Consider the following 14964-nt stretch of genomic DNA (forward strand, 5'->3'; position numbering starts at 1 on the left):
GTGAAATTCATTTTATATTTTAATTCTTTACAATAACTTCAAGTATTTTTTGGTAAAAATTTTAATTAGTAGATTTTGCTGTGGTTATGAAGGAAACCTTAGTAAGTAACTTGCCCACGGTCACACAGTTGTTAAGTGTCTGAGTCAGGATTTGAACAGACCCAGGGCTCTGTCTATTGATCCACTTAACTGCCCTTTTTTTTTTTCTTAAACCCTTGTACTTTGGTGTATTGTCTCATAGGTGGAAGAGTGGTAAGGGTGGGCAATGGGGGTCAAGTGACTTGCCCAGGGTCACACAGCTGGGAAGTGGCTGAGGCCGGGTTTGAACCTAGGACCTCCCGTCTCTAGGCCTGACTCTCACTCCACTGAGCTACCCAGCTGACCCCACCTAACTGCCCTTTTAACACTTACTTTAAAATAAGCAATGCTTGAAAGTAAATATGATCTGACCTTTTCTCCTTAAATCTCATTCAAGACTGTGATATCAGATGGGGAAACTAACTCACAGATTTTTCCTTCAAGTATGCTATCTCACAATTAGTTTTATTACCATAATAAATATTGTTATCCCCATATATTAAAAAAAACTAACTTAACATGAATACTTATTTGATAAAATATGGATTCCCAATTGCTCTACTCCTTCCTCTAATGAGAAAAATTGGCCCTCCTTAAGTTTTATATTTTGGAACTACAGAAAATAAAATAGATACAGTGTTCTTACTTTTAAAAAGGAAAAGAGGGGGGTCACTAAATAATGTACAATATAGGGAAAGACATAAAACATAGAGTAGCTAACTGAAAATAGGTTACTACTTCAACCTGGCTTTCTTTATCCACCCAGCATAAACCAAGTCATCTGAAATGACTCATTACACATCAGTGAAGAGGAAATGGTCCCCAGAAGGGGATCACATTAAACAAATAGTAATAAATCAAAATCTTAAAAGCCAGGATTTAACAGAATTTCACATAAATTGGCTGTGAGCTCCTTGACACAATGGGCTATTTTGATTTGCCTTTATTTATATTCCCAGCTCTTAACACAAAACCTAACACATGGAAGGCATTTTATAAATGCTTGTTTGACTAGTTGACACCAGCACCAACTAGGTCTTAGGTAACTGTGGGACAAAGTAGACTAAGCAAAATGATGACTGGTGACCTAGGTTGGACCAGTGGGTAGAAGAGCTAAAGTAGCATAGGATTTTTTAAAAAATCAAGATTCCATGTTATTTTTTCAAACACAAAAGGTAAAATTGTAGGACAGGAACAAGATTTAAAATATTAGTGAAGAGTATTAGGAAGGAGGGAAGGAAGGAAGGAAGAATTTTTCTGCCTATGAGGACATACCCTCATATTTTTTGTTTGTCATGTATGATCTGAAAGAAGGCTTACACTCAGCTGAAGTCTACATGTTTTGTTCAAACTTCAAGGATCAGTCATCCTTCAAGCACCATATAGTGTAGAACTTTCTTTCCTAGAGTAAAAATCAATGTATTGCTTGTTTACTTCATCTATACTACTATCACAATACTGATTAACATATCCCTCGCTGAACCTTCAGTGTCCACACTCGAATACATTATTTTCACCATATCTGGCTACTTAGAAGATTTTCACTCTGTTGTTCACATTAACAAAGAAACAGAAGAGAAATTTCCATTTGTTACTGAGTTTCAGAGGCTAATTCTCATGGTTTTAGCATTCTCATGCTATTTGTTGGAAGTTATGCCAATCTCAAACTGAACATCTTTAACAATTGAAATATTAAAACATTTAATTCCATTTTCTCCTGTTCTAGTCACTCCATCCTTGTAGCTGGATTTGTATTTTATTACCGATTCCACTGACTTATGGGGAGTCAAACCTGAAACTCGGCATTTTTTTTAACCATTACTGGGGAAGAGTCAGAGGGTTGGGAGATGAGTTGACTCTCTCATAAAAGGAATTGTGCCATTAATCTTGAAGGAATTTAGAAAGCCTAGCTTCATACTCCAGGAGAGAGCTCTATTGAAGAGTCCATTATGGTATAAGTAGTCAAGCCATGTACTGGCTTTATTAATCATGTGGTTTGCAAGTTCCTTGAGGATAAGTCTTATGTCCTCCTCCCTGTTCTCTCTGGTGCCTTCCACATGATAGGCTTTCAAATATTTGCCAAATGAATGAATGAATTATAGCTACTTTACATTTCCTTGAAATAAAATATTCAGGCTTAGATACTTTCTTTTATTATTTATAGAGAATGACAAATTCATCAACATTCCTTCCCAGATTCCCTCTCATTCATATGATCTCATCCTGACTGATACTTGTGAAATCTAAACAGATTGATTTCTCTGCTTTTTAAAGGTTTCTGCCCCATTATAACTCAAAACTCTAAAGCAGTGGTTCCCAAACTTTTTTGGCCTACTGCCCCCTTTCCAGAAAATATATTACTTAGCGCCCCGTGTCACATACTATCACCACCCCCTTACAGTTATTCACCACCCCAAATGCACCTGTGGCCATCACCACCTCTCTGGATCGCTGCAGCACCCACCAGGGGGTGGAGGCGCCCACTTTGGGAATCACTGCTCTAAAGCAATAAGAAGCTATTTGACTGTTCTTATTCTTCTAACAGCAATAATCTGCCACTATGTTTCTCCCAAACAACAGAATTATTTCATTATCCCTTTAAAAATGTTGATCTCACTCTGATGTAGCAATAAAATAATTTGTCATATCACCGAAATAGTGAAATTGGTGCGTGCAAGCATACATAGAAATAGGGAGAAGACAAAAGTTAAAAGACTCAACCAACTCAATGGGTACTTGATGAAGGAATAAAAATGCTCCATAAAAAAAATATGATTCACTAGTAATGTTTTCATTGAGAACAAACACTGCACATTTTTCATACATTACTCTAGGAAAGTCCATCTTTCTTTACTACTTGCCTTTTCTATTTCCATGTTTTCTTCTTTCCCACAAATGTCAATCATGACTGCCATTTTCAGACCCGCTAATATAAACACCATGTGTGGATTTTAAAAGCTATTTCTTTACCATCTGTTTCCTTTTAATTTTTCTTCACCTTTGACTCCTCACACCTGCTATTCCAGGACTGTTTTTTTTTCCTCTCCCTCCCTGACTAGCAATTCCATTCTGCCAGAATGAACCTTGGAGGTGGTATCAAGGCACTGAAAGTTTTACTCTAATAGTTTTTCAACTTATTTTGAAAAGTGATCGTCAACTGGACATGATGTTTATAACAGTGCCTGAACTGAAGGGCTTCTCTATAAGATGTGTCATCTTAACAAAGTTATTCACATCTTTGGGACTCAGTTCCCTTAGCTAAAGTGAAAAGGTAATTTTTTAAAGATCTCTTTCAACTCTAAGATTTCATGATTCTATTACTCCAAAAAAAGAGTACTCAATCTGCTCTTCATTTTGGGGGAGGTGGGGTTCTGATGTATGTACATGTAAAAGAATCAAGCTGAAATTCTTGTAGACCCTGCAAGTGTATGCACACTAGTTTCTGCCGAGACTCACAAAGGCATGAGTTTATGGCAGCATGCCTCTTAGACGCTCTGTGCTGTGGAGGACAAAGAAATGAATATCATAGTTCCTGATCTCAAGGAGCTTACAGTTTAGCTGAGGAAACAAAATTAAAAGAACCATTGAAGAGTTGAGCCAAACTGAGTTCATACTTGGCCTAAGATACTAATATGGTGATCATGGGTAAGTCATTTAACTGTGCTGTCTGACTCAGTTTTCTCTTTTGTAAAATGAGGATTATAATAGCAACTATTTCCCAAGGTTGTTGTGAAGATAAAATGAGATTATATTTGTGAAGTGCTTTTCAAACCTTAAAGTGCTATATAAATGTTAGATATTCTATATTAATAATTCATAAACTATATGCTGATTATCATTACTATTGTGGGTAGTAGTAGTAGTACATTTCTTTTTCCTTTTCTTCCCTTTAGATTCTTTCCCCAAAATGTCAACAGCCTAAATCATTTTAGAGTGGGATCACAGAGCCAGGAAGTGCTAAAACCAGGATTTAAATTTGTTTCTCTTGATTCAAGATCCTGCTGTCTAAATCTTTAAGTTTAATTTGAAACTTCAGAAAATATTAAGTCTAGAAAATAATTTTCTTTTATTTCTCTAATGTAGAGAAGTCTATCTGCCTGGCACATAGTAGGTGTTTAATAAATGTTTGTTCCTTGACTAACTTAAGTGCTCATCTGCTTCTCATAAACTGGCAAACATTGAGATGCTATATTCCCTTTCAGCATCTTCAACAAAATTTTAAGCTATTTAAAAGTAAATTTGCTTCATAAATTTGTGCTTTTTGCCTAAACTACACTTCTAAATTTAATATGGAAAACATTATAATTTTATAGCTGAACCAAATTACCCATAATACCCTTATGCTCCCAAACTAAAAAACTAACAGGTGCTTTAAAAAGCTCATCTGCACTTGTTTAATTCTCTCCCCTCCAAAATTTCCATTTTTTTCCAATTGGTTTCAAAATGACTAGGAATTTTCCTTCTCTAAATCCAGAGCATATTCCAACTGAATACATGTTTTTGGTCAAAGAAAAATAGAACTCCAATTTATCTTAATTGTCAACTGTGCTATTTAAATTAAATTGAAATATACATAAAATATACATTTTTACCAAAATGCAATGTTAGGTATAGCAGTGGACTGAGCCCTGTACAGACCATGTATAACTGATGTAATTTCTGCCTCTTAGGAGCATTCAAAGTACAAATAACAAAACGGAGGCAAGCAGACTTCTGTTCCATCATCAAAAGAATTTGCAAATCAAACAAGTTTTCTTTTGAGCTATTTTGAGACTGAGCCAGGATTTGAAGGTTTATGCTGGATTAAGGTCAGGAATGAAGTTTCTGGGGGAATGACAATAACCGAAGTGTATAAAACTTAAATGTGTACAAAGATGTTTGCTTTTCCTTCCTCAAAATACTCACAAAACTCCTCTAAGACAGGGAGTACAAGTATTACTATTTCCCTTTCACAGATGAAGATACTGAGTTTTCCCAGTAGTTTCCTCACTATAACCCTGCTTGGGTGCTACTCTGCTCCCATACTTCCTACTGCTTTTTAGGAAGGAAGGAAGAAAGAAAAAAAGGAAAGAAAGGAAACATTAAGTGCCTACTTTGTGCCAGGAACTGTGCTAAATGTTCATAAATATTGTCTCATTTGATCTTCACAACAACTCTGGAAGGCTTGTTCCATTATTACATTGCCATCTTATAGTTGAGAAAACTGAAGTAGACAAAGATTAAGTTACTTGTCCTATTAAGTGTCTTAGGCTAGATTTGAACTCAAGTTCATAAAAATAAACCAGTCCTCTATCTACTACACCAACTAGTTGCCTCTTTCCAGGACCCCCTTCATGTACTGTCTTCCCTCATTAGTATGAAAACTCCTAAAGAGAAAGAACTATCTTGTTTTCTTGTATAACAAATTTATAGCATAGTGTCTGCCATATAAGTGCTTAATAAATGATGTATCTATGTGTCTATGATCTAGGACTAGAACTCATCTCTGAATTAATGGTCTAATACTTTTTTTTTAACATGGTGTCATGGTGTCTGACCAGAAAGCTTATGTAAAAAATGTTGTCCTTTAATGCCTACCACACCTTCAGAGGCAATATATATATATGTACATAATATATATCTATATAAATAATATATATATGTGTGTGCATATATATATATATATATTAATACAATGCTACCTTAGCTCAAAGTATTTTTGGAACTCTTGAGATTGACTTCAAGACCAACTCACAAGTTGCTCAAGAAAATTTGGTATATTACTTTTTTCTTTTAAACATTAAAATTCCCAGGTATCTCTGTTCCTCTTCTTGCATTAGAGAAGGCATTGTTTGACCAAAAATATACATATATTAATTATGTCTTTCATATTTCTATTTTTCAGTTCTTTCTCTGGAGGTGAACATTTACAAGTTATTCTTCGAACATTAATTCTGTTGCTGTATAAAATATTCTCTTGGCTCTACATAGTTCACTTTTCATAATTTTTGTAGGCCATTTCATGTTTTTTTCAAGATTAATACAAAAATTAATTTAAAAATTAATAAAAAATAAATTCTCATTTCTAACAGCTCAGTAGTATGACATCACAATCACATGCCACAACTTGTTCAGCCATTCCCCAGCTGATGGGCATTCCTTCCATTTCCAGTTCTTTGCCACTGTAATGAGAGTTGCTATAAATATTTTAGAACATGTAGTTTCTTTTCCTTTTCCCCTAAATATAATTCCTTTTTAGCCATTTGTATTTTCAGAGAGATCATGCAACTTTCAAATAAACTGGAAACAAATTAATTTCAGTCAAGATGTCAGAATGTTCAAACTTACCTTTATCTGGACAATCTGAATTTCTTCACACCTGATTTCAGTGAGCGATTTCCTTGTCTGTCCTTTTCTGTGGCCAAATTTACATTTGTTCCTCATCACCTGCTCATCATCTTCTATGGGTCTCCGAACATATTTGAAGCGATCTTTGAGTGCTCGTTTCCACAGAAACTGTATAAAATAACAGACACACTTTGGTTACTCTCGATAAGGCTTTAGACAACTCTCCATAAACTAGGAAATCTCAATCCACTGTCAGTTCTGGCTTTGGAGACTTTTTCCCATGGATGCATACTTCATTCATTTGTTGAAATCAAAGAGAAAAGCAATATTGGTCTTTGGCCACAAGTCTTCTAGACGAGGGACTGAGAAATTCTCAAAAACGTATTTTTTTCTCATCACTTGGAAGCCTATTTGGTTAACATAGCAATCAGCATGGTGATGGTGAGAATTCATGTTTGGAAAAATAGTTGAGCAGACCTGCAATGCATTCCATTGGCTTCTCATCACAGTTTGAGATTTCTGTATGATTTCTTCTTAAAGAAGAAGATAAAGTATATGTGGTCAAGTGAATTAAACAAAAGGTCTGGAACTTGGGATATTATTTCCTTTTTTTTTATTGCTGTGCTAAAAAAAGTAAAGGGTTTTATTATGAATTCCCACCCGCTAGTTTCCTCCTAACCTCCTACATTCCCCAGAGGAATCCTGTTAGATTGTAGCTTGATTTGGCCACATGTAGAATGGTGAGTTTATAGTTCCAGGCACCATATTTTTGGAAGGACACTGATAAGCTGGAGAGTTTCAAAGAACAAAAAAGATGGTGACAACACTTGAGAGTACTTGAGGATCATTTAAAAGAACTGGAAATGTCTACTCTAGGTCTATATGTGTGTGTGTGTGTGTGTGTGTGTGTGTGTGTGTGTGTGTGTGTAAGAGCATTTTACACACACACACACACACACACACACCCCACTATATAAAGGGCTATCCTAAAAAAAGAGTGATTAGATTTTGGTTTAATTAGATTCAAACAGAAGAACCATAGTTCTTCTATATATCCTAATATATAGGTGAAAGATCCAGATAGACAGATTTAGGTTATAGAAGTATGTGAGAATAATCCCCTTTAGAAGAGTAAAATGAGTTGAATTAAGAAATAGTAGATTTCCTTTCACTAGAGATCATCAAGAAAAGGCCAGCTAATTGGGGATATTGAAGAAGAGATTCTTGTTTGGATATGTGTGTTTGGAATTCAGGGAGGTGCCATTTAAAAGTATCTTACAAACTTCCCGTGGACACGTGGGGACTTTAAGACTACATTCCCCATGATCCAATGAGTTTCTGGTTTCCAGTTTTGGACATGGGGATGTCAAGACATTTCCATGTAGAGGGCAGCTTAAAATTCAGAGGTTGGCCTTGAGACTCTCTCTTTTTTTTTGGTTATGTAGCAATGACGGGCACTGGCGGTAACTTTGAAGAGTTTTTACCAGGCGCGTGGTCTAATAATTTATCTCTATCAGCATGACAATTAAAATATTAATTTCTCTTATACTATCAGTCTTTATCATTTTTAATCGTAACAGATATAGATTGGATTAGATACCCCCTATAGTCTTTTCCAACTGAGATTTTGTGTTTCCCTTGTTTAAGTATAGGGTGTTGGTAGGACAGACTGATTATGGTTTAGAACAAAATGAGTTGCTCATGATTACCTTGTTTAAGTTCAATTAATAGAGTTTTTGCTACTAATGTTGTTTTTCTTTGGAAACAAAATATTAGCATGATGTCTTGTGAAATGTCCTTGAGGTCTAATTTAGGTTGATTCCCAACTATTATATTAGAAATAGCTGAGTACTTCCTTCATGCTAGTGAAATTGTTCTTTTCATTGCTAGATTACTTATGAAATATTTGAGGTCAGAAGGTATTTTAGAAGTCATCTAATTTAATCTCTAATATGGAGCGTCAGAGAAAGAGGTCCAATTTAAGTGCCCCCCAACTCCATATTAAATTGTTAATTTAAATTAAATAAGATGCTTCTCCTTTGATTTAGTTATGAAGTCTTCAACCCTATGATGAAGCATTGAAAGATTTCTAAACAATTTGAGTTTAATGGGAAATTTACTAGTAAGTAAATGTAAAGGAAATAAATTCTTAAGGACCTCTACTTCTCAATCTGCCTTTCAGTTTGTTAATTTTTCAGCAAAATCAGAAAAAGGACAAATGCAGTATAATCTGCCACTTAAAGATTTAGAGAGAAGAGATTATTAAGGAGATGAGGATGACTGACAGTATTGGGGGCTACAGAGAGGTCAAGAAGGATGAGGACTAAGAAAGGGCCATGAGATTTGACGTGTTGAGCTTAAGATATTTTCTGTGCATCCAATTTGAGATGTCTGAAAAGAGGTTGGGATTCAATAGATATCACATTTAAATCCTGTTGGTGGAACTGTGAACTGATCCAATCATTTTGGAGGGCAATCTGGAATTATTCCCACAGTTATAAAATGGTGTATATGCTTAAACCCAATAAAATTGCTATTGGGTCTGTTTCCCAAGGTGATCAGTGAAAAAGGGAAATAACCTACATATTCTAAAATATTTATAGCAACTCTTTTTGTGGAAGCTAAGAACTGGAAATTGAGGGGATGCTCATTATTTGAGGAATGGATGAATAAGTGGCATATTATTGTGATGGAATACTACTTTTACTGTAAGAAAAAGTTTTTTTTATGGGAAGACCTACATGAAATTATGAAAAGCTAAATAAATAGAACCAAGAGAACATTATACCCAGCTACAGAATTAATATTTGAGGAATAACATGTAAATGTCCACCTCCAAAGAAAGAACTGATAAATAGAAAAACAAAAGACATAGTTTATATCTACATATTTTTTTGAGACTTCATGCTCTAAAATCTATGATCCTGTGATCCCTCATCATAGAGGTCGTTCTAGTTTCAGCAAATCCTAATCTCTGGCAGTTCCTCCCAAGTTTTTACAACTTTGAGTATGGTCTTGTAGAATTGTTAATATCTCTAGGCAAGGACAGAGAAGTAAAAGGAAAATCAGCAGGTAAATACGTTTTTTCTGACCGTAGCAACTCACAAAGACTATCCATTAGGACATAATGGAGTTATGATCTGTCCTAGCAATGACATTACCACATTGCTTAGACTTGAGATCTTCTGGAGACCTGCAAAAGTATCACATCCCCCAGCTATCAGGGCAATAATGAGCCAACAATCACCCTGTGTACCAGGTACTCTGCTGAGTGCCAGAGATATGACTGTAAAAAAACTCAGTCTTTGTCCTCAAAGAACTCATTCTAACAACTTCTAGTAATAGCTGAGTTCATAGGAGATATCCAGTGGATGGAAGATGATCTCACAGGCACTCACAAGGCACTAACTAAAAGGTGCACTGGGGGATTCTGTGAGGTACAGACTGGGAAAGACATCTTGCAAGTTAGAATCTGAACTGGATCTTGAGGGAAACCAGGAGAAAAGCAAGGAGTCAGAGATGAAGGGTGAAAGCATTCTAGATATAAGGGACAGCCTATGAAAAACTGAAGCCATTGGTGAGCAAATTGACCCATTAAGACCTGCTCTGCTAGTGATTCATGACTTCTCTGGCTCCACATTGTTCTACTAGAGAAGCTACATACAGGACTCCCCTGGAGCTTTTCCAGGCAGTTTCTAAGCACATTGGAATAATATATGCCACTGAACATTCACAAAAGTTTTCACACTCTTCCTATTCTCAGAACACTTCCACTGGCTCCAATCTCAGCAAAAAAAAAAGATGACAGAAATTTGGATCTGTTTACAAAGGAATTTTTGGCAACTATCTTGTTCATGTTTCTGCTTAAAACATTCATGCCCACGTTTGGAATATAGCTTCTTAAACAATTTTGTTCATCTCTTCACTAGTAAAACTTTTTGAAGGCGCACATGGGCAAAATGCACTCTGTAATAAATAGCCATCAGTTATGATTTTTAACTGGCAGTGAGGTGACACAGTGGGTAGAGCACTGGGTCTAGAGTCAGGAGGATCTGAGTTCAGATCTGGTCTCAAATATTTACTTGGCTGTATAATTCTGGACAAATCACGTTACCCTGTTTGCTTCAGGTTCCTCATCTGTAAAATGAGCTGGAGAAGGAAATGGCAAACCATTCCAGAATCTTTACCAAGAAACCCCATATGGGGTCACAATGAGCCTAATGTGATTGAAATGACTGAACAACAAAATGAAGCCTTTCTTTAATATTCATTAAACCAAGCAAAAATTGAACCTTAAACAGCTATACAAATAGTGGCTTCCACCTTAAACCAGAGGATAGTGTTTATATACCTGGGGTCAAAGGAATTCTACATCCCCAAGGTAGAAGGAGCAATTGAGAGGATGCAATGGATCCAGTGTCAGGACTAGGGTTTAATTTTCATCTCTGCCACCTTCTACTGGGGTAACCTGAGGGAAATTGCTTCAACTCACAGGTCTAGCTCTTAGTTTCCTTATCTATAAAAGAAAGAGTTTGGATGAGATGTTCCCTTAACGTTCCCTTTCAAACCTAAATTTGTGATCCCAAGTATTCTCATTTTGTGCATATTTAATCAAGGCTAAGAAAAGTCATTTGCAGAAAATCAATGGACTATTTATTGGGCCATAAGAAATGATGAGAGGGTTTTAGAAGAAACATGAAGATTTGTATGAACTGATGTGCAGTGACTCAGAGGAGAGTGATTTATTTAATAACAACCACAATGGAAAGACAACTTTGGAAGACTTGAGATTTTATATATATTAGTATATATTAATGCATGTTATGTCACATAATATACATTAATGATATTTAAAACCCTTACCTTCTGTCTTAGAATCAATACTGAGTATTGGTTCCAAGGAAGAAGAGTGGTAAGGGCTAGGCAATGAGGGTTAAGTGAGTTGCCCAAGGTCACATACCTTAGGAAGTATCTGAGGCCAAATTGAAACACAGGACCTCCTGTCTTTGGGACTAACTCTCAATCCATTGAGCTGTCTAACTCTCCACTAAAAGACTTGATAATATTGTTTAGTGCCATGACCAACCACAATTCTGTATACCAGTGGTGAAGTATACTGTCACCTCCCGATAGAGCAGCAATGATCTTAAAACTTAAAATGAAACATAAATTTTGGCACATGGCTAATGAAGTAATTTATATTATTTTACTACATTTGTTTTAAGGAGATGAGAGGGGGAGAAAACACATGCTTGTTAGAGACCAGAATTTAAGAACATCTTGAAGGAGGAAAATGAAGAGTTCGATTCTTATACAAAGGCACACAATTACCTAAAATTAACTAAGGTTAAGAAGAATTATATCAATTGAATTTGTATTTCTATAATTATTAGTGACTTAAGGCATTTTTTATGTAGCTGTTGATAGTGTAGATTTCTTCTTTTGAGAACTGCCTATTCATACCCTTTTACCATTTATTTTTTGAAAATGGCCATCATTCTTGTATAATTAAATCACTTCCATACATATTGGATATCAGATCTTTATCTGCAAATTTTTCTGTAAATCCCCCCCCATTAAATCAAACCCTTTTTCATTTTAACTCTATTAGTTTTACTTGTGAAATAATTTTTTTTATTTTATGTAATGAAAATTGTCTAGTTTAGCTTCTAAAAAAAAGACAAAGAATACACTTACAAAACCACTGCCATCTTCATCCAGGAATGGGTATGCCTGAAGCAGGGCATTGACAACATCATTGTATTGTTGTGTAGTAGGGTAACTATTTAAACAAGAAGAGAAAATTGATTTAGAAGAATCTCTTGAGTTAAAAGGGAGTTGGAAGGGTATCTAGAATAGCGGTGTCAAACTCAATAGGATTGGATCCCTATAGCCACATATTGACTTAGACAATCACAAATTAACATTATCTATGTTATATTATATATTTTTTATTTTGTTAAACATTTTCTAATTACGTTTTAATCTAATTCTGCTTGGGAGTTCCTTGAGTTTGATACCTTTGATCTGGACCAACCAGTATCTGAGCAAGAATCTTTTCTACAAAGACATCATTAACAAAAATAAGCTTGTATTCTCTCCTTTTAGCAAAATTGGGATTTACATAATAGCAGACGGATGGTGATCATGTTTCCTCAAACTTCTCTACTTAAGAGACCTATTAAGAACAAATGTGAATAGACATTTGAATAACAGGCATTGCTGAAATGCTTCAGAAATTTATCATTTAAGCACTGAAAAGAGACAAGTCCATATGATTTAAAGCCTGTATTGTGAACAGATGCTCGCCTTAGGCAAGATGTCTGGAAAATTCATACTTACAGTGATCCTTCCAAATACTTTGTCATGTCTGCCTGTAAAAACTCAATGATCCTTATCCTCATGCTGTGATCTGGACACTTTTGCTCAGTTAACATGCATTTGACATCATATGGGAAATCTGGTAAAATATAGGATTTTGTCCACTGTAATGCCTTATTCCTTGCTAGAAGATGTTTCATGTTTTTTCTGTAAATGAAACCAAATCAAAACAAAACAGAAAATAACAAATCAAAATATATACCTTCATTTCTCATTATAGATTCATTCATTCATTATCTTTGCTCTAAGCAACAATAATGTCATTTGCTTTCTGGGAGCTTTTCTGGTTAGGAAGTCACTTGGGTGGATGGATGTGTTATTTATTTTTTCATTTTTTCAAATGGAGCAGGGCTTGCTATGCTGGAAAAATTTCTAGGAGAAAATTAATTTTAAGATAAAATCTGGTTCTGTCAAGACCCTTACCAACAAGTTTATCCAAACACCTCGGAAAAGTACTTTTCACCCAAAGATCAAAAAGGCAAGAATGGTTAACAGTGAGGATTGTTAAATTGCAGTGCCAAGATTTATTAATTACAAATCCACTACATTTTACACACCACCAGAGACTTACGATAGACAGTGGCAGGTAAGAATCCATTCTGCCATTTTAAGTCGGGAGATAGCTTGGATGAGTGGAATGAGCACTAATTTGGAGTCCAAGACTGAGTTCAAATCTCTCCCTACTTGCATGACCTTATTCAAGTAACTTAACCTCATTGGGTCACAGTCTGCTCAAGTGAAAAATGAGGAAGATGACCTCTGAAGCATCTTCATTTACCTAAATTTGTTATCCCATTATTCGGTCACCTGGATTCAAATCCCAACTTTGCTGCTAACTTACAACTAAAGCATTCAGATTTTCAGCCAATAAAGACTGTGGAGCCATTTCTCCTGGAATGATTTTGCTTATTTATAGATGCATGCATCTACTAACAAAGAATGGCTTAAAAAAAATCCTAAGGGAAAAGCATTGAAGCAAGTCCTGTCTCTTGCTTATAAAAAAAGAGTTGTGTCCTTTTTTTGATTGGCATGACAACTCACCTCATTGGTGGATATTTCAAGAGATGAGGTGGACTTTAAACTTCAACTCCTGTACCATTACTTTATTACAGGACAGTTGGGTCTTTGTTAAGACCCAGAAGTTGCCAGAACATGGCCAAACTATTGAATCGTGAGTTCCAAATGGTTGCTCAGTCTACTCTCAATCTTTTAACTGGGCCAGGATTCTCCTGGGCAGCTCAGTGCAGCCCCTAACCCTTTTTATCTTAACAAAAGAAAGAAAATTCCAATATAACTTCATAATCTGGAGGAAAAACTGGAAGTTTGGAGCTTTTCTTCTTCATTGGAACCTAGACTTACAATCAATTCTGAGGCAGAAGATAAGCGTTTATTTATTTATTTTGTAAAGATATTTTATTTTACCAATTATATGTAATAACATAAATTTTTTGAAGTTATATGAATACAAATCATCTCCCTCTCTCCCTTCCCTCCCCATTCCTGGCAATGGTAAGCAATTTTATCTGGGTTATGTATGTATTATCATACAAAATATAGGTATGTATTATCATGCAAAATATATGTATGTATTATCATGCATGTTTCCATATTGTTCAATTTCATAAGAGAATAATTATATACAACTAAACCCTCAAAATAAAAACTCAAATAAATTAAAGTGAAAAATATTATGCTTTGATTTGTACTCCGACTCCAACAGTTCTTTCTTTGGATGTAGATAACATTCTTTGTCATAAAGTCCTTCAGAACTGTCAGAAATTTAACAGTTAAAAAAAAAGGATTGCACAGGAAATAATCAGAATATGTGTGTATGTTTTGTACAGAAATATACACATACATATAAAACAAGTCCATACCCCCAAACTTAAAATGATTACTATAAAGGTTCTAGAAGGAAAGTAATTACAAATTGCTAGCCTAGAACTTAAAGTAGTAAGGAGGTCACTTACTAGTTGTGTGACCCTTGGCAAATCAGTTGACCTCTCTGTTTTTCATCTATAAAACAGGGATAATAATTGCATTTATCTCTTAGGGTCCTTATGAGAATAAAATGAGATAATATTTGTCAAATGCCTTATGAACTTTATGCCATCATTATTGATTATTATCTTTTTCTATTCTTTACCTTAGTTTGGATCCTCATCTGCCTATGGTGAT

General features: G+C 35.2%; 1 protein-coding gene across 1 annotated transcript in view; it reads right to left on the reverse strand.

Moving 5' to 3' along the window:
* Nucleotides 1-14964, reverse strand: part of SAMD3 (sterile alpha motif domain containing 3) — a 70536-nt gene that overhangs the window by 30834 nt on the left and 24738 nt on the right. The window contains exons 4-6 of the mRNA XM_044674515.1: nucleotides 12748-12933; nucleotides 12103-12187; nucleotides 6406-6573 (exon numbers count right to left, since the gene is read on the reverse strand). Of these exons, the coding sequence (XP_044530450.1) occupies nucleotides 6406-6573; nucleotides 12103-12187; nucleotides 12748-12933 (439 nt within the window). The remainder of the gene's footprint in view (nucleotides 1-6405; nucleotides 6574-12102; nucleotides 12188-12747; nucleotides 12934-14964) is intronic.

This window comes from Gracilinanus agilis, chromosome 4 (assembly GCF_016433145.1).
Source record: "Gracilinanus agilis isolate LMUSP501 chromosome 4, AgileGrace, whole genome shotgun sequence".
NCBI classification, from domain to species: Eukaryota; Metazoa; Chordata; class Mammalia; order Didelphimorphia; family Didelphidae; genus Gracilinanus; species Gracilinanus agilis.